This window comes from Rhinopithecus roxellana, chromosome 20, assembly GCF_007565055.1.
Source record: "Rhinopithecus roxellana isolate Shanxi Qingling chromosome 20, ASM756505v1, whole genome shotgun sequence".
NCBI lineage: Eukaryota > Metazoa > Chordata > Mammalia > Primates > Cercopithecidae > Rhinopithecus > Rhinopithecus roxellana.
Genome location: NC_044568.1, coordinates 70,343,620 through 70,363,610, shown reverse-complemented (window position 1 = coordinate 70,363,610; position 19,991 = coordinate 70,343,620). Strand labels below are relative to the sequence as shown.

The following is a 19,991-nucleotide window of genomic DNA, read 5'->3' as shown; positions in this document are numbered from 1 at the left end:
GGGGGCCGTGCCGGGGCCGCTCTGGCGGCTGCAGCCAAGTGTCCCAGGAAAGCAGCGCCCAGGGCCCCGCATCTCCCTGTGCCCGGAGCCAGCCCAGTCCCACCGCACTGGGTGGCTGGAAGATGGCGAGTGTCCCGAGCACCCCTTGGGCCGGGTGAACGTGGTTGGGCATGGAGAGGGCGGGGCCCGTGGGCACGGGTGGGCCCAATGGGCCAGGGCTGAACCAATAACGAGAAAGGATGAATGGACAGGGGCCGAACTACAGAGCGAGGGCGGGACTAATGGGTGAGGGCTAGACCAATGGGCAGGGGCTAAACTAATAGAGGAAGGCAGGACCAATGGCGCGGAGGAGGCTGCTGCGTCGTCAAGGACGCAGAGATGAAAGCAAGGCGGTGGCTTCCATGAGCCTAAAGACCTTCCCTCCTCATGCTCGGTATCGCGACGGGGGAGAGCAAAACCTTTTAAAAAAAGCTCCAGTTTCCCTCGCAGGGAGCCGGAGTCAAATACGTGAGGAAGCCCGGGGGTCGCAGTGAAGCCCACCCACTGGTGCTGGGAGAACCCCGCCCGGGACCCGGATCCAGGCCGCAGGTCCTCCGAGGCTCCGCCCCTGACGATGACACCCATTCCCGGGTCTCCCCGCCCCCTTACTGAATTTTGGCCCCGCCTCCTCCCTCCGATTGGCTGGACGTCCAGCTATACACCTCACGGGCAAGACCCGGAGGAGCTAAGACAAGGCCGCTGTGACCTTGCTGCGCATGCGCCTTCAGTGACCCCGGCTTAAGGTGACGGCGCGAGCTGAGGCGGGGACCCTTGGCGCGGAGGCTGAGGGACCCGCCGCGGCGCTGTCGCCGGAGAGGGAGGGCACCGCTGCCGTCGGTGAGGACGGGCCCCGGCGGGCGGGGAGGGTCGCGCGTCCTCGACGTGGACGCGTCCCTGGCCTGGCTCTCCCTGGGGTCCCCAGGGTTGCGGGTGCTGAGGAGGGGTCCGCGTCCCGGCGCTCAGGCCGCCTCCTGTGGGGTCTCCCGCGATTCCCTCCTTGCCTCTCGCCCTTCCTCCCCCACCCTCCCGTCCCCTGGCCAGAGCCTCAACACCCCCACATGAAGGAGCTCCGCACTCGCCCGCCGGCCCCTGGCGGTGTCCGCGGCGCCCAGCGCTGCCTTCCTGGCGCCCCCCAACCCCTCCGGCCCCGTCCCCCGCTTGCAGCTCTGGAGGTCCCTGCAGGGACGGCAGCTATTTGGAGGCGTGAGATACTGGGGCGGGGGAGATACTTGGGACCTCGGGGTGTGGGTATTCTTGGGAGAGGAGAGAGCCGGGAAGCTGGGACCATTTGGGCGCAGCACAGCCCGCGTTTGATGCCGATTGCATCGGGTAAAGGAGGAGTAAAAGAAAGATTCTGAGCCCTGGTGATTAGGGGAAGGAGCTGCCACGACTGAAATTCCCATCGTCGGGAAGGTCTGCACTGCACACCATAGAGTAGCAGTTCTTGGCCTTCTTGGGGCGGGGGTCACGGCTGGTTTTTAAAATCCCCCTGTAAGGATGTGTACTGCAGACCTTAGTGTCCCGTCATCCTGTCAGGGGGTCAATCACAGCCCCCCACCGTGGACTGCGTGGAGCAGTGATTATTGGGGAGCGGCTGTCCATATCGCCTGGGAACTTTTGCAATGACTTCACCCTTGCCTATCAGCTATTAACATCCCCTGATAAATTCACCATGTTTCCGTTACGCGGATGAAACCTGCCGGGAGGGCAAGGGATTTGTCCTCTGGCTGAGGATGCCGGTGGTAGTGGACATTGATGTTTCTCTCCCTTTCGTATGAAGATGATTCTGTGGGTCCACCATGAGGCACCAGGCAGGGGTCCTGTCTTCCAGAACCTCATCAGTAAGGGACTGAAACTTGTATTAGTTTCCTGTTGCTGTCCTAATAAGTATGGTGGCTTAAAGCAACTCAGGTCGGGTGTGGTGCCTCACGCCTGTAATCCCAGCACTTTGGAAGGCCGAGGCGGGCAGATCGCAAGGTCAGGAGATGTAGACCATTCTGACTAACACGGTGAAACCCCGTCTCTACTAAAAAAAAATACAAGGCCAGGCGCGGTGGCTCAAGCCTGTAATCCCAGCACTTTGGGAGGCCAAGGCGGGTGGATCACGAGGTCAGGAGTTCGAGACCAGCCTGCCCAACATAGTGAAACCCCATCGCTCTAAAAATACAAAAATTGCCGGGCGTGGTGGTGGGCGCCTGTAATCCCAGCTACTCCGGAGGCTGAGGCAGAATAATCACTTGAATCCGGGAGGCAGAGGTTGCACCACTGCACTCCAGCCTGGGCGGCAGAGAGACTCCATCTCAAAACAAACAAACAAACAAAAAATTAGCCAGGGCCGGGCGCGGTGACTCACTCCTGTAATCCCAACACTTTGGGAGGCTGAGGAGGGCGGATCACCTGAAGTTGGCAGTTCGAGACCAGCCTGACCAACATGGAAAAACCCTGTCTCTGCAAAAAATACAAAATTAGCCAGGCATGGTGGCGCATGCCTGTAATCCCAGCTACTCAGGAGGCTGAGGCGTGAGAATGGCTTGAACCCCGGAGGCAGAGGTTGCAGTGACCCAAGGTTGCACCATTGCACTCCAGCCTGGGCAACAAGAGCGAAACTCCGTCTCAAAAAAAAAAAAGAAAAGAAAAAAGGGGTAATTCTTAGGGATAGTGACGTTGTAGAACTGCTGTTCATATGTTAATAGACTCAGTTTACTTTTTTTCTGAATATTTAAAAACTTTATTGAGATAATTCACATACTGTGCAATTTACCCATTTAAAGTATACAGTTTGGCCGGGTGCGGTGGCTCACGCCTGTAATCCCAGCACTTTGGGAGGCCGAGGCTGGCGGATCACGAGGTCAGGAGATCAAGACCATCCTGGCTAACACGGTCAAACCCCGTCTCTACTAAAAATACAAAAAATTAGCTGGGCGTGGTGGCAGGCGCCTGTAGTCCCAGCTACTCGGGAGGCTGAGTTAGGAGAATGGCGTGAACCCGGGAGGCAGAGCTTGCAGTGAGCTGAGATCCAGCCACTGCACTCCAACTTGGGCGACAGAGCGAGACTCTGTCTCAAAAAAAAAAAAAAAAAAAAGTATACAGTTCGGTGGCTTTAGTGTGATCACAAAGTTGTGCACCCTCATGAAAATTCCTTTTAGGACATTTTCATCACCCCAGAAAGCACACCCCACCAGCAGTCACTCCTCATTCTCCTCTTGCCCACTCCAACCCCGAGATAACCACAAATCTACTTTCTCTGTCCACAGATTTTCCTACTCTGTAGATTCTTTAGACTCTAAGTAATTTCATGTAAATGGAATCATATAATACGTGGTCTTTTGGGTCTGGCTTCTTTTACCCAGCATAATTTCTTCAAGGTTCATTCATGTTGTAGCATAGATTTTTTTTACTGCCAAATAATATTCCATTTTATACATGCACCACATTGTACTTATTCATTCATCCATTGATTGACATTTGGGCTGTTTCCACGTTTTGGCTTTCATGAATAATGCAACTATGAACATTCATGTACACATTTTTGTGTGGGCATGTGTTTTAATTTCTTCCCGGCATATACCTAGTAGTGGAATTGCTGGGTAATAGGGTAACCCTACATGTAACCTTTTGAGGAACTGCCAGGCTGGTGTCCAAAAATGGTTGCACCATTTTACATTCCCCTCAGCAGTGTATGAGGGTTCCAGTTTCTCCTCATCCTCACCAACTTGCTATTGTCTGTTTTTTTGTGTATTTTATCATGTCCATCCTAGTGGTGTGAAGTGGTATCTCATTGTGGTTTTGATTTGCATTTCCCTGTGACTAATGATGTTGAGCATCTTCTCATATATTAGCCGTTTATATATCTTCTTTAGAGAAAGGCCTATTTGGAGCCTTTGCCCATTTTTATTATTATTGTTATTATTTTTGAGACGGAGTCTCACTTTGTTGCCCAGGTTGCAGTGCAGTACAGTGCAGTGGCATGATCTCGGCTCACTGAAACCGCCGCCTCCCGGGTTCACGCATTTCTCGTGCCGCGCAGCCTCCTGAGTAGCTGGGATTACAGGCATGTGCCACCATGCCAAGCTAATTTTTGTATTTTTAGTAGAGACAGGGTTTCACTATGTTGTCTAGGCTGATCTCAAACTCCTGACCTCAGGTGATCCTCCTGCCTCAGACTCCCTAAGTGCTGGGATTACAGGTATGAGCCACTGTGCCCTGCCCCTTTGCCCTTTTTTTTTTTTTTTTTTTTTTTTTTTGAGGCGAATTTCGCTCTTGTTGTCCAGGCTGGAGTGCAATGGCGCAATCTCAGCTTACTGCAACCTCCGCCTCCCAGGTTCAAGTAATTCTCCCCTCTCACCTCTTGAATAGCTGGGATTACAGGCATGTGCCACCATGCCTGGCTAATTTTGTATTTTTAGTAGACACAGGGTTTCTCCATCTTGGTCAGGCTGGTCTCGAATCCCAACCTCAGGTGATCCGCCCGCCTCAGCCTCTCAAAGTTCTGGGATTATAGGTGTGAGCCACCATGCCTGGCCGTCCATTTTTAAGTTGTTTGTTTGTTTGTTTGCTTGTTTATTACTGAGTTGTAAGAGTTCTTTATAAATTCCAGATACAAGTCCCTTATCATATATATGATTTGCAAACTTTTTTTTCCATTCTATGGGTTAACTCTTAACTTTCAAAAGTTTTTTTTTTTTTTTGAGACGGAGTCTCGCTTTGTCGCCCAGGCTGGAGTGCAGTGGCACCATCTCGGCTCACTGCAAGCTCTGCTCCCGGGTTCACACCATTCTCCTGCCTCAGCCTCCCGAGTAGCTGGGACTACAGGTGCCTGCCACCGTGCCGGGCTAATTTTTTGTGTTTTTAGTAGAGATGGGGTTTCACCGTGTTAGCCAAGATGGTCTCGATCTCCTGACCTCATGATCCACCCACCTCGGCCTCCCAAAGTGCTGGGATTACAGGCGTGAGCCACCGCGCCGGGCCAACTTTCAAAATTTGTTGGCTAAAACACAAAACTCTTAAACTTTGGTGAAGTCCAGTTTATTTCTTCATTGGTTGTGCCTTTCATTATATTGAAGAAAGCTTTACCTAATCCAAGGTTATGAGAATTTAGTTTTTCTTTTAAAGAAGAGTTTTATTACTGTAGCTCTTATAATAAACTATAATTTTTTGTTTTTTGTTTTTTCATTGTTGTTTTGAGACAGGTTTCACTGTGTTACCCAACCTTGAGTGCAGTGGTGCAATCTTGGCTCACTGCAACCTTATGATGGTTTTTCTGTGATAAGATAGTTAATATGTTGGGTCATATTAATGCAGCTAGCTACTTACCTTTAAAAAAAACTTTTTATTTTGGAATTATTTTAACTTTATAGATAAGTCTCAGAGGCAGTACAGAGTTCCCATAGATCCTCCCCATCCCCAGCTTCCCCTCATGTTAACATCTCATGTAATAAAATATTGTTGGTACAAAACTACAGAGCAGGGCACAGTGGCTCACACCTGTAATACAGAATTTTGGGAGGCCAAAGTGGGCAGATCACTTGAAGTCAGGAGTTTGAAACCAGTCTGTCCAACATAGTGAAACCCTGTCCCTACTAAAAATACAAAAATTAGCCGGTCGTGGTGGTGCGTACCTGTAATCCCAGCTACTCAGGAAGTTGAGGAGGGAGGATCACTTTGAGCCCAGGCGTGTGAGGCTACAGTGAGCCGTGGTTGTATCACTGCACTCCAAGCAATACACTAAGACCCTGTCTCTCAGAAAAAGAAAAAAGAAAACTAACCTATAGACTTTATTTGGATTTCATCAGTGTTTTCATTGATGCCCTTTTTTTGTTTGGGGGTCTAATCTGGGATCTGATCCCACATTCGTTTTTGTGTGTGCTTGTGTGTTTTTGTTTTTTTTTGAGATGCAGTCTTGCTCTGTTGCCCAGGCTGGAGTGCAGTGGTGAGATCTTGCCTCACTGCAACCTCTGCCTCCCAGGTTCAAAAGGTTCTCCTGTGTCTGCCTCCTAAGTAGCTGGGATTACTAGGTGTGCAGCACCACGCCTGACTAATTTTTTTTTTTTTTTTTTTTTTTTTTTTTTGAGACGGTGTTTTGCTCTTGTTGCCCAGGCTGTAGTGCAGTGGCACAATCTCGGCTCACTGCAACCTCCGCCTTCCGATTTCAAGCGATTCTCCTGCCTCAGCCTTCTGAGTAGCTGGTATTACAGGCGCCTGCCACCACGCCTGGCTAATTTTTTTTTGTGTTTTTAGTAGAGATGAGGTTTCACCATGTTGGCCAGGTTGTCTTGAACTCCTGACCTTGTGATCTGCCCGCCTCAGCCTCCCAAAGTGCTGGGATTACAGTCGTGAGCCACCGCTCCCAGTCACACCTGACTAATTTTTATATTTTTAGTGGAGACAGAGTTTCTCCATGTTAGCCAGGCTGATCTTGAACTCTTGACCTCAAGTAATCCACCCACCTCCACCCCCCAGAGTTCTGGAATTACAAAATGTGAGCCACCTCGCCCAGCCCAGATTGTCATCTTTGGAAATGAGGCACTAAACCCAGCCGACAATCAAGGGAGGGGATTTAAGCTCCACTTCCTAAGGGGGAAGTGTCTGCACATACCGTTTAGAACTTCTCTTAAGGCAGTGGCTCAAGCCTGTAATCCCAGCACTTTGGGAGGCCGAGACAGGCAGATCACAAGGTCAGGAGATTGAGACCATCCTGGCTAACACGGTGAAACCCCGTCTCTACTAAAAAAAATACAAAAAACTAGCCAGGCACGGTAGCGGGCGCCTGTAGTCCCAGCTACTTGAGAGGCTGAGGCAGGAGAATGGCGTGAACCCAGGAGGCGGAGCTTGCAGTGAGCTGAGGTCCGGCCACTGCACTCCATCCTTGGGCGACAGAGCGAGACTCTGTCTCAAAAAAAAAAAAAAAAAAAGCCTCCTAAGGAAGATTTGTCCCTTCTTCAACGGTTATTTATATCAGCTTGGACTCATGGATATTTATTTTATTATCTGGGTTATAATCCCAACCACTGGCTTCCAAGGCAGGGCCTCAGCTCTGAGGATCAGTTTTCTTTGTAACTGGCATTTCTGACTTCAAGCATCTGCTGCCCAAGGCCATTGGCTCTGGACCAGGCCTCCATCTCCCCAGGGACAGAGTAGAGTGATGGGGATACTGGGAAGGGAGATTGTTGGGTGGCAGTAATAGAGGTCAGGGTTGACATAATTTTTCCTGACTCAGGTCCCAGGTCAAGGACCAAGGACGTGGCTCTGGACAGGTCACTTCTGTGCTAGGTGCAGGCAGGAGGACCAGAGTGGCAGGGTTTTCTCTCTCTCTTTTATTTTATTTAATTAATTAATTTATTTTTTTATAGTGACGAGGTCTCGCTATGTTGCCAGGCTGGTCTCGAACTCCTGGGCTTAAGTGATCCTCCCGCCTTGCTCATGCTTCTGACTGGCCAGCTACGATCTCAGGTTGCTATGACCCCTTCCTTGGGTTAAATCATTTGCTAGAGTGGCTCGAAGAACTCAAGGAAACAGTGCCAGGCACGGTGGCTCATGCCTGTAATCCCAGCACTTTGGGAGGCTGAGGCAGGTGGATCACTTGAGGTTGGGAGTTTGAGACCAGCCTGGCCAATATGGTAAAAACCCAACTCAACTAAAAATACAAAAGTTAGCTTGGTGTAGTGGCTGACGCTTGTAATCCCAGCTACTCGGGAGGCTGAGGCAGGAGAATTGCTTGAACCTGGGAAGTGGAGGTTGCGGTAAGCTGAGATTGCTCCATTGCACTCCAGCCTGGGTGACAAGAACGAGACTCCATCTCAAAAAAACAAACTTTTTTTTTTTTTTTTTGAGACGGAATCTCGCTCTGTCGCCCAGGCTGGAGTGCAGTGGCCAGATCTCAGCTCACTGCAAGCTCTGCCTCCCGGGTTTACGCCATTCTCCTGCCTCAGCCTCCCGAGTAGCTGAGACTACAGGCGCCCACCACCTCGCCTGGCTAGTGTTTTTTTTTTTAGTAGAGACGGGGTTTCACTGTGTTAGCTACGATGGACTCGATCTCCTGACCTTGTGATCCGCCCGTCTTGGCCTCCCAAAGTGCTGGGATTACAGGCTTGAGCCACCGCACCCGGCCCAAAAAACAAACTATTTACAGGCCAGGTGTGGTAGCTCACGCCTGTAATCTCAGCACTTTGGGAGGCCGAGGCAGGTGGATCACCTGAGGTCAGGAGTTCGAGACCAGCTTGGCCAACATGGTGAAACCCCATCTCTACTAAAAATACAAAAAATTAGCTGGGCATGGTGGTGTGCACCAGTAATCCCAGCTACTTGGGAGACTTAGACAGAAGAATATCTTGAACCCAGGAGGCAGAAGTTGCAGTGAGCCAAGATCACAACACTGCACTCCAGACTGGGAGACAGAACAAGACTCCATCTCAAAAAAAAAAAAAACTTATTTACGTTTACCATTTTATTATAAAGTATAAAGGACACAGATGAAAATATAAATGCAGCCAGGCACGGAGGCTGAGGCAGGTGGATCACGAGTTCAAGAGATCAAGACCATCCTGGCCAACATGGTGAAACCCCATCTCTACTAAAAATATAAAAATTAGGTGGGTGTGGTGGCGCACACCTGTAATCCCAGCTACGTGGGAGGCTGTGGCAGGAGGATCACTTGAACCCAGGAGATGGAGGTTGCAGTGAGCCGAGATTGCACCACTGCACTCCAGCCTGGCGACAGAGCAAGATTCTGTCTCATAAAATGAAATAACTAAAATACATATATATTTAAATATATATTATATATGTCATATATACATATATATTATGTATATAAATGCAGCAGCATGTGTGGGAGGGGCTCAGTTTCCATTCCCATCCCACTCCCAACTCCCACACACCCCTCCAAGGACTCCATGTGTTCCTGGAAGCTCTGGGAACCCTCTCCTTTTGGGTTTTTATGGAGGCTTCATTACATAGGCATGATTGATTGAACCATAGGCCATTGGTGAACAACTTAACCTTCAGGCCCTCTCCCCTTCCTGGAGGTTGGAAGTGGGGCTGAAAGTCCCAACCCTGTAACCCTGCCTTGGTCTTTTGGGTGACCAGCCCCACTGAAGCAGCCCGGGGGCTACCAGCCATCAGTCAGTACCTAAGCATACAAAAAGACATCATTTTGCAGATTCCAGGAATTTTAGGAATTACATACTAGGAGAGAGGGTCACAGACCAAATATATATTTCACAATATGAAAGAACACAATTTACGTATTTCAGGATTCCCTTCTTGTTACAGCTTAATGAGATTTTTTTATTTTCCTGACTTTTCTCTTTGGTTAATTAGTAGTTTAGGTCTGTCTTGTTCCTTTACTATGGGATTTGAATTTGAGATGGGGCTGACGGCCCTTTTTTCTGGGGGGTGGGGGGGAACAGAGTCTCGCTCTGTCGCCCAGGCTGGAGTGCAGTGGCGTGATCTCGGCTCACTGCAAGCTCCGCCTCCTGGATTCACGCCATCCTCCTGTTTCATCCTCCTGAGTAGCTGGGACTACAGGCGTCGCCACCAAGCCCGGCTAATTTTTTGTATTTTTAGTAGAGACAGGGTTTCACCGTGTTAGCCATGATGGTCTAGATCTCCCGACCTTGTGATATGCCCACCTCGGACTCCCAAAGTGCTGGGGCATTACAGGCGTGAACCGCCGCACCCGGCCTCTTTGGGGCCCTTTTCTGCAGCTTAGAGTTGGCCTGGCTGCAGGGCTGGGCCTATGTATGGAATGGCAAGGAGGTGCCTCTGGTTCCAAATATTAGGTTGGTGAAAATTAATTGCGGTTTTGTCATTGAAAGCAATGGCAAAACCGCAATTACTTTTGCACTAACCTAATATAAGGAGGCATGCAGTCTGGGGGTCAGAGTGAGTGTGGAGGTCTCGGGGAAGGGCCGCCGGCCTGGAGCAGGCTGCTAGGTCTGGGTGCCTGCCAGCCTTGCGGGGACGAACTGCTGTATCTTGCAGGAATTTACACGCTGGGTATGCAAGAGGCTGCATGTTTTTCGGACACTAGGAGAGCTGCGGTCGCACAGCCTACACGGCGGGAGGCGCTAGAGGACCCGGGGTGGACTCGGACGTGGGGTCAGGGATCCTGGCATTTATTCCTGTCCGGACCTCCAGTTCATGCTGCGGAGCGTGGCAGGCATGGGGAGATCGGCCGCCAGAGGGACGTGCGCCGGAGCCAATCAGCGTGTGAAGCAGGGCGCTATGTGGTTGGGGCCTCCGGTAACCTGTTTCCGCCCCGGAGTGGCTGGCCGGGTCATTGCCACCGCGGGTTCCCAGGGCTCCCCAGGTCTCTGGCATCCTCACATAGCCCTGTGAGTCAGATGAGCAGAGTCGGAAGGGCCGCACGGGAGGAACAGGGGTTGGCTTGTCCGGAGGCGGATGGATAACGCGACCCCGATCCCTGCGGTACTCTACAGTCATGTGACTTGCTGCCTGGCGCATTTCTTCGAGTGCGCACCCCCTCCAGAAGGTGCCCCTGGAGTGGGGGCTTCACATCTGCTTTTGTTTAGTGGTCAGAGGACTACAGAGGGGAGCTCTCAGGACAAGGCCCGCAACCCCCTCCTCCAGCCCTGCATCCTCAGGCGCCTCTCATGGACAGTAGGGTCCTAGAAAACGCCAGGGTGCTGGGCATGGACCCCTCAGACCAGACGCATTGGGAGGGGTCCAAGGAGACCATGAGAACCTCAAGACCAGGTTGGGGAATTGGCCCCGAGGGAAAAGTGGGCATCCCTGGGCCTTGTCCTGCCTGGGTCCTGGCCAGGGGGCTAGGTGGCTGCCCAGGCTGCAGTCTTGTGTCTAGGCTAAAACTGTAGGCTGGGAAAGTCCCCATCATCGGCCCACCACCCAATCGCCCCCCAAAAGACAGAAAGGCCACCCCACACTGGTGCTACAGCACCTCAGGACCGGGTCTCCAGGCCAACCAGAGCCCGGCGCTTGCCCCTACAAGGTGATAACCCATCCTTTCTGCTTCTCCAGGCCAGAAGCCAAGGAGCGTGACTGTGGGATCCACGACATCACATCGCTGTCCCCACTGAGCCAGGGCAGCGCCAACACCAGCTCAGACAAGGTTGGTGTGAGAACCAGCGGGTCGGGGAGACTGTAGGCCTCCAGACGGGGTTGCAACTGGATCTGGTTGTCCCACCTTCCAGGGCCAGCTGCAGTGCTGTGGTCTGCAAAGTGCTGGCAGGTGCCTGGCCCATGCTCCCTGTGACAACACAAACTGAGCTCATGTCCCCAAAGTGCTTAGCTCTGATGCTTGGTGCCCAGGGACACCGGTGTCAGTTAACATGGATGAAGTACATCAGATGCTGTGTGGTCATGGGCTCTGAGTCCACTCTAGCTCTGCCACTCTGGCTGTGAGGATCACCCTAGCATGCCTCAGTGTCCTCAATTGTGACTGGGTCCATAAGCACAGCCTGTTGTCATAACAGGGGTGGGAGGGGGGACTGGAAACAGTCCACAGGGTGGAAACCCTTTGTGCTCAGCACGTGGGAGGCCCATCGGTAGTGGCTGAGCTCTTAGTCCGTTAGTCACTCTGATGGCCCCTTGTGGAGAGTGTTTACTGCGCACATTTTCCAGATGGGGAAAGTGGGGTTAGATGGGGGTGACATACCCAAGGCTGCCAGGAGAGGAACTGGCAGAACAGAAGCCTAGTTCCATCAGGGCCCCCGCCAGCCTTGGCTCCAGCGAGCAGTGAGGCAGCCCCATCTGCCCACCTCCCTCCCAGAGCCGCGTCTGGAACCCCCCAAGGGCTTTCTCCACTGACGGAAATTTGCATCCTTCCTTAGGACGGAACCGCTGGACTCCAGGTTGCTTGCCTGGGAGTAGGAGAAATCCACCTGCTGGGGGCTGAGCGTGGCCTGAGGGACAGGCCCTGGGTCCAGGGATGCCCCTGCCTGAGCCCAGCGAGCAGGAGGGCGAGAGTGTGAAGGCCGGCCAGGAGCCATCCCCCGAGCCAGGCACAGAAGTCGTCCCGGCAGCCCCCAGGAAGCCCAGAAAGTTCTCCAAACTGGTCCTGCTCACAGCCTCCAAAGACAGCACCAAGGTGGCGGGGGCCAAACGCAAGGGCGTGCACTGTGTCATGTCCTTGGGGGTGCCCGGCCCCGCCACCCTTGCCAAGGCCCTCCTCCAGATCCACCCCGAGGCCCAGCGAGCCATTGAGGCAGCCCCTCAAGAGCCTGAGCAGAAACGCAGGAGGCAGGACCCAGGTGAGGCTCCACAGCGGCCCCCCAGGACAGCTTGGCACCTCCCAGGGTGGCCCCCACAGCCATGCTGGCTCCATCAGGCCCTTCTCCCTGTCGTGCAGGTCCTCGTTCCCTGACTTTGACCACGTGTGGGGAGCAGTGGCACAGGGGTTAGGGCACAGGCCTGGGCATCCCCCAACCTCCAACCCTGCCTCTGAGTGGTCTTGCCTCTCTGCGTCTGTTCCCCACTCTGGAATGCGCTGCCCACTGACTCCTTCACGCGGGAGCATCTGAGGGTGTGGTGGGGCCCACAGGCAGCTGCTGGCAGCTTCAAGGTCTTGGCTTGCAGCTGCTCAGTGAGGGTCTCTAAGGCCAGGAGCTTGATGGGTCACCTTTCTATATGTTCTAGAAAGCTCCTGTTGTCTCACTCACTGTTCAGTCACTTAGCAACATCCACTGAACAGCAGCTGTGTGCAGGCTGGGCTCTGGAGACTTGAGGCATGCAGGATGAGACCCCTCAGCAGACCAAGGCGGTGACCTCAGCCTGGCTCTCCGGGACTGCCCCTGCCCTTCTTACCTCCTCTGCCCAAGCAATCACCCCCCGACAAGCCTCCAGGGAGAAAGAGCTCGGGGCTCACAGGTCCCGTGGGGGAGTGGGGCTGGGGGTGTGGCCCTAGCTGCTGCAGGCTGGCTGGAGGTGATGGGTCAGGTTCATTCCCTCTGCTTTACTGTGGGAGTGATGCGATGGATGGAGGCACTGAGCGTCTTCAGTCCCTGCTTCCACTCCCCAGGGCCCTTGGCTCTGCCCCTGCTGTGTAGTAGACCTTTCTGTCATCTAGACTTGGATACAGCCAGGTGGGGCATGGTAGCAGAGATGGGATGAGAGCAGGGCTGCCCCTTTCCCTGCACCCAGCTCTCCCTGAGGTGGCCCAGGCCCTGCCCCGCTGTCCCTTGCAGGAGGACAGGTCCCCTCCTGGCCCCACAGCAGGTCCTCAGGTCCACAGGTCCTGCCTCTGGGGTCTACCAGGGCAGGCAGTGGTGGGGGCAGGGCCCTAGGCAGCAGAGGAAATGGTCTGGGTACACCTTTTGAGCTGGAAGTTCCAGAGAGATAGGGCAGGGGGCTGCCCAGTGGGTGGGAAGAAGATGAGTTGGGGTTTCTTCCCGACTAGGAGTGTGTTCTGCCATCCCCTGAGAAGAAGAAAAGTCGTAGCAGGTGGCCTTGGCTTGTGACCTCTGAACAGGTGGCCCCTGGGGTCAGCCAGGATACTCAGACTGGCAGCCCATTGTAAGAAAAAGGGGTGCTCTTAGGGTTCCTTCAGTTTGCTGGCAGTGCAGGGACCCTGTCTCACTAATGAAAATTGAGGGGTGAGTGGCCTGAGGTCACAGAGGGTCACAGCCCCATAGCCTCCCCGGGGCTGAGACCCCAGAATGCCTGAGATGGTGGTGTCCAAAGCCACAGGCTTGGAGCTCTCAGGGAACCTAATGGACCCCTCGGCCTCCATTCCTTTGCTGGAGTTTCAGTCCTGGTGTGAGCAGTACTATGGAACTCAGAGGGACCCCGTCCTCCCAGAGCTGGTGGGAGTGCCTGGCTCTCACTGCGAAGCCCCCACCATCCAGTCCTGGATGACACAGAGAGCCTCTGTGTGTCTCCCTGGCTTCTCCCGCCAACCTTGGGCAGAGGGTGCAGTCCCCACAGCCTGTGGGAGGCAGGGCTCAGAGGAGTGAAGTCACCACCCTGAGGCTACCAGGAGGTCCCTGCAGAGAGCAGAGGGGGTTGGAGTTTGGCTCAGGGTCTGTTAGCTCTGTGGAATGAGACCATCTCAAGGTCCTCTCAGCCCCTTTGAGACTCCTGCTTACTGCTGGGATCCATCTAGGCCCTTTGTGAGAATTGGAACACAGCTATCTCCTCCAGATGAAAGGCAGAGCAGGGCTTCATCAGGCCCCAGGGGTCCCGCCGGCAGTCACCCTCGAGCATCGACCACCCCTACCTGCCAACTCCTCCGTCCTTCCATCCCCGCCCTAGCTCCAGCAGAGGCGATGGCTGCGGCTTCCCAGTGCTCAGCACAAACTTGGCCTCGCGTTTCCTGGAAATGATTTTAGCAGCTTTTGTGGCCCTGGGCTGGTGGCCTTGGGAGCAGTATCCCTGAGTGGCAGTCACTTCTCAGTCAGGCAGAGGCTTCTGGCCCTGGAACATCCACTGGTTGGGGTGAGAGTGAGGCCTGATAGACCCCCAACACCCAAGCTCAGCCCTCCCTTCTCCATTGACACCAGCCTGATCAACCCTCTTCTCTTGCAGGCGCAGACAGAACAGAAGACAGTGGATTAGCAGCGGGGCCTCCTGAGGCTGCTGGGGAGAACTCCGCCCCCTGCCCTGTGGCACCTGGCAAGTCCCTGTAACCTTGACAACAGTGCATCCTCCCAGGCCACCAATCCAGCCATAGGCTCTTCTCTGTCCGCAGGGCTTCTGGGGCCCAATCGGTGAATCTTTGCGTTCAACATTGTGTAATTTCTTTCTTTCTTTTCTTTTTAGAACAAGTATAAGTTACTTTTGTAAGCAGAAAAGTACTTTCAAACAAGAATAAAATAAGCTGTTTGCTAGACCCCATAATGGGCAGGTTTTAAATATTCCAGTCTTCTAGGTCCTTTGAGGCTCAGCTCTGATGCCACCACCCCTGGGTCTCCCCACCCCAGCCCTTACCGGGCCTTTCCAGAGTGCCCCTTAATCACTGCCCTCCCTGACCCAAGTCTCGCTTCCTCCATGAAGGCTCCCAGACTGACAGCTCCCAGGCACTAAGGGAGCTCAGCCTTGCTGAGAATGGTAGCTCCAGGATTCTGCTGAGGGAGAGGTAGGCCTGCAGCTCATGGGTGGGTTCAGGGAGGAAACTGACAAAAGCACATGCGGCCTGCCTGTCATGTTCTTTTCAGGGGGTTTGTGGACTGAGGGAACCGGAGTTCCTGCCCTGGCCCCCTGGGTGCCACCCCTGCTGGAGGGGAGATGAAGGAAGCACAGCCACCCTACTTGAGCTCTCAAGTCAGCGAGCCTCCGAGAGGCTTCCCATGCAGTCCTTATTCTTTCAAAACTGCCTCTGGGCTCAAGGCAATGTTAGGGTTTTGTTTGTTTGTTTGTTTTGAGGTGGAATTTTCACTCTTGTCGCTCAGGCTGGAGTGCAGTGGCACAATCTGGACTCACTGCAACCACCACTTCCCGGGTTCAAGCGATTCTCTTGACTCAGCCTCCCGAGTAGCTGGGATTACAGGCGCCCGCCACCATGCCTGGCTAATTTTTATATATTTAGTAGAGATGGGTTTTCACCATGTTGGCCAGGCTGGTCGTGAACTCCTGACCTCAGGTAATCTGCCTACCTCAGCCTCCCAAAGTGCTGGGATTACAGGCATGAGCCACCATGCCAGGCCCTGATTCTGTATTCAAATGGCTTCTGTGTTCTCCACCATGCTTTCTCCTTTCCCAAGTGTTTCTTTTGTTTGTTTGTTTTGTTTTGTTTTTTGAGATGGGGTCTCACTCTGTTGCCAAGGCTGGAGTGCAGCCGTGCGATCTCGGCTCACTGCAACTGCCGCCTCCCAGGTTCAAGCGATTCTCCTGCTTCAGCCTCCCAAGTAGCTGGGATCACAGGTGCGCACCACCATGCCTGGCTAAGTTTTTGTATTTTTAGTAGAGATGGGGTTTCACCATGTTAGCCAGGCTGGTCTGGAACTCTTGACCTCAAGTAATTTGCCCGCCTCGGCCTCCCAAAGTGCTGGGATTACAGGTGTGAGCCACTGCTGGAGGCCTGTTCCCAAGTACTCTTGGCTATCTGTTCTTGTCAGATGTTAAGGACGCCTGAGGATGTCAGGGCAGGACGTGTCGGGTGCAACCTCAAGAAGTGGGAGTGAGGAAGAGGAGGCTGGGGTGGGTCAGAGGGCAGGGTGACTGTGGGGCGCCCCTGCCCTGTACTCGGTGTGGCACCATCGGGCCCCTCCTGCTGTTGCCTGGGAAGCCTTACCTGGCAGTGAGAGGTGACTGTGCAGCAGCAGGGCCAGGAGCGGGGGAGCATTTTTGGTGCCCCCTTAAGTGGAGTTGGGGGAACAGCAAGGGTGCACCTGGGCCTGAGTCTTTCAGTGGCGTTGGCAGTCGGCCAGGAGGGAGATGTATACTAGGGAGCTGGAGCCTGCACACTGGGCCTGGCCACACCACTGTTTTCCTCACCCTCTGGTTTTGTTTTTAAACATTTGGAGCATAAAAGTTGCAGGAGCACGCAGGGCATACTGCATAGCCCCCTGGCTCTCCTTCCCTCTCTCTCTCCTCTTTTTTCTCTCTCCCTCCCTCTGTCTCTCCTCCACACACTTCTCTTTTGCCAAACCATTTGGAGAATGCAGGCAGCAGACTCCAAAACCATTCTGCCTCTGCCTCTGAGCACAACCTTCCCAGTCATAGCCATGTTAACGTGAGTCTGCCTGAGAGGATCACCGCTGGTTCCATGACATCACCCAGCGTCATCCACATGACATCCCAGTGAGCAGTGAGGACAAAAATGGCCAGGTTAGGACCCCATGTTGCCTTTTTTTGCCACCCATATCCTGGAGCCCCTCTCCTTCTGTTCTTTATTATTTTTTTATTTTTTTGAGACAGGGACCGGGATCTGCTCTGTTGCCCAGGCTGGAGTGCAGCAGACCTTCCAGGCTCAAGCAATCATCCTCCCACCTCAGCCTCCTGAGCAGCTGAGACTACAGGCAGGCTTGGCTACTTTTTTGAGTTTTTGAGGATATGGGGTCTCGCTGTGTTGGCCAGGCTGGTCTCAAACTCTTGGGCTCAAGCGATCTTCCCATCTCGGCCTGCCAAAGTGCTGGGATTACAGGTGCAAGCCCGGTGCCCTGGGATATATGACAGAGGCCAACCCAGTGGGGACCAGCCTGGGCAACATAGTGAGACCCTGACTCTACAAAACAAATACAAAAATTAGCCAGGTGTGGTGGTGTGTGCCTGTAGTCCCAGCTACTGGGGAAGCTGAGCCAGGAGGATCACCTGAGCTCACCTACAATGCAGCTACTCAAGAGGCTGAGGCTGGAGGATCGCTTGAGCCCAGGAAGTCAAGGCTGCAGTGAGCCATGATGGCACCACTGAGCTCCAGCTTGGGTGACATGGTGAGACCCCGTCTAAAAAAATGTATATAAAGTGGATTTTTGGAGCAGGGGATTGCAGTAAGAGCTTACTCAGTTCACTCCACGCATTGACCTGGTATTGCAGTAGCTCCAAGAACGGTGCACCCCTCCCATATGTGTGGTTGCTGAGTGTAGATGTCATTAATTTTAATTTTAAAAGAGAGAAAAATTACAAATTACCTCCAGTAATTCCACTACTTAGAGGTAAATTTTTAAAAAATATATGTGTGTGTGTGTGTATATATATATAAACATTTTTTTTTTTTTTAGCTAGAGTTTCACTCTTGTTGCCCAGGCTGGAGTGCAGTGGTGCGATCTTGGCTCACGGCAACCTCTGCCTTCTGGGTCCAAGTGATTGTCCTGCCTGAGTCTCTCAAGTACATACATGCGTGCACCACCACACCCGGCTAATTTTGCATTTTTAGTAGAGACAGGGTTTCTCCATGTTGGTCAGGCTGGTCTCGAACTCCCGACCTCAGGTGATCCGCCTGCCTCAGCCTCCCAAAGTGCTAAGATTACAGGCATGAGCCACTGTGCCCGGCCAGAAAATATATATTTTTTCAATTTTTCTATTTTCAGAAAATCAAGGTGATGCCACACTTGTTGTTGAGACAGTCTCGCTCTGTCGCCCAGGCTGGAGTGCAGTGGGGAGATCTCAGCTCACTGCAACCTCTGCCTCCCGGGTTCAAGTGATTCTCCTGCCTCAGCCTCCCGAGTAACTGAGACTACAGGGGCACGCCACCATGCCTGGGTAATTTTTGTGTTTTTAGTAGAGACGGGGTTTCGCCATGTTGGCCAGGCTGGTCTTGAACTCCTGACCTCAAGTGATCTGCCCGCCTCGACCACCCAAAGTGCTGGGATTACAGGTATGAGCCACCACGCCCGACCCACACATTTTTTCATAATGAGTTACAAATGTCTTCCCTCGTATGAATGCTGCACATCCTTTTTGCTGCTTGATGCCCACTGCAGGGATGCGTGAAATCCACCAGCTCCTATGGCCAGACACATCCCAGTTGCTTCCAGGTTGTAAGCAATCCTGAAATAGCCTTGTTATGTTCCTAGGACAGAGTTCTAGAAGTGAGATTGCTGCACTGGAAGGATGCAAGTTACATTCAACCCACGGCCTGTGAATGCCGAACTCTCCGGCAATTTGTCAACACCCGGTTTTATCATCAAGAAGAAAACAGTAATAACGCATCCTCCGCTTGGCCCTTGCGTGCACAGCCTCTGCGCTTTTCACCTCGAGGTCTCATTTTCCTTGGACAGCAGTGAGCGCCGGGCAGGGCCTCATCCGGGTTCAGGGCCGAACGTGGAGACATTCTGGCCGATGCTCCTGGCGGCCAGGGGAGGATGCGCGCGGACTCAGCGGCCGCCCAGCAGCCTCCCCAGGACCCAGGCAGTGCCGGCAGCCAAGACTGCCGTTCCTCCCCGCAGCCTCCGTCCCGCTCAGCCCACTCGCCTGACCCCCACCCGGGCTCCTTAAGGCCCAGACACCGGCTCTAAGGTGCCTTCTGCAGGGATAGGAGGTGGGCGACTGGGAGGGATGGAGGGGACCTGTGTGTTGACACTGCGGGTGGCAGCCATTGGAGAATTACCACGGGGTCCACACTGTCGCGGCCCAGGGCACAAGCCGCAGCCCCTCCTCCCGTCCCGCCTCCGCCGAAAGGCGCCCGACTCGGACACACGGCGTCCCCGTGCTCGACACCAGGAAAGGCATCTTGGACGATTTTGGTCCCTGAAGGTCCCAGTGCGGAGGGCAGGGAGAGAGGGAGCGGTGTGATGCAGGGGGATACAGAACGCGGAGGACAACTGGGGGCTGGGGAGGCGGGGACGAAGAGCGCGCGGAAGAGCCGAGGTTCCGGAATTGGGGGGCGCGGATTTGAGAGGAACCGCAGGGGATGTGGACAGACTCAGGGAAGGAAGGGCTCCCAGAGAGGACGCGGGCGGCTGCAGGACACAAGAGGTGCGGGACGCAGGAGGCCGTGGGTCGTGCGGGAGCCCAGGGCACCTCGACATGGACCTGCCAGACCTGGGGCTCTTCCAGCGGCTGCTTTAGAGCGAGAGGAGGCGGGCAGGCCGTGAGGCGGGGGCGCGGGGTCTCCCAGGGTGGAGCAGCGGCCTCCGTGAGCCAGCCGATGACGCGCAGCCAGAGGGAGGCTCGGGTGGGGAGAAGGGTGTGGGCGGATCGGGACGACCCCGGGATGATAGGAGAACCGCAGTGAGCCCAGGGAGCGGTGCTGGGGCCGCTCTGGCCGCCGCCGCCAAGCATCACAGGAAAACAGCAACCAGGACCCCGCGGCTTCTAGCGCTTGGAGTCAATCCGGTACCGCACCGCGTTGCTGGAGAATGCCAAGTGTATTCTTATTGCTGGAGAATGGCGCACGGTGGGCCAGGGAGGGGCAGTGGGGAGGGCGGGGCCCGTGGGTGGGGGTGGGACCAATGGGCGGGGACCGAATCAATGGGCAAGGGGTGAGCCTATGGTGCAGGGCCTGGACCAATGGGAGAGTGCTGGACATCAATGGATGGGGGCTGAACCAATGGGCGGGGTGGGGCCAAAGGGGGGTTGAGCCAATAGAAGAGAGCGGA

General features: G+C 54.1%; 1 protein-coding gene across 3 annotated transcripts; it reads left to right on the top strand.

The window, feature by feature from the left end:
- Positions 1–720: 720 nt before the first annotated feature.
- FLYWCH2 (FLYWCH family member 2) lies at positions 721–14,868 on the top strand. 3 transcript variants are annotated; one of them, XM_010376105.2, is made up of 5 exons: positions 744–876; positions 10,021–10,281; positions 11,038–11,128; positions 11,850–12,269; positions 14,542–14,868. In XM_010376105.2, the coding sequence occupies exons 4-5, from the start codon at positions 11,948–11,950 to the stop codon at positions 14,640–14,642; spliced, it is 423 nt and encodes a 140-aa protein (XP_010374407.1). In that variant the 5' UTR covers positions 744–876; positions 10,021–10,281; positions 11,038–11,128; positions 11,850–11,947; the 3' UTR covers positions 14,643–14,868. The 3 variants fall into 3 exon arrangements, with proteins under 3 accessions (XP_010374406.1, XP_010374407.1, XP_030781386.1); XM_030925526.1 differs by having other exon boundaries at positions 10,021–10,373; XM_010376104.2 differs by lacking the exon at positions 10,021–10,281 and having other exon boundaries at positions 721–876.
- The last annotated feature ends 5,123 nt before the right edge of the window (positions 14,869–19,991 follow it).

Bases quoted from the DNA above. Each gene is read 5' to 3' on its own strand.
- FLYWCH2 (XM_010376104.2), top strand. From the start codon at position 11,948: ATGCCCCTGCCTGAGCCCAGCGAGCAGGAGGGCGAGAGTGTGAAGGCC. The intron at 12,270-14,541 runs GTGAGGCTCCAC...CTTCTCTTGCAG, and splicing joins ACGCAGGAGGCAGGACCCAG to GCGCAGACAGAACAGAAGAC.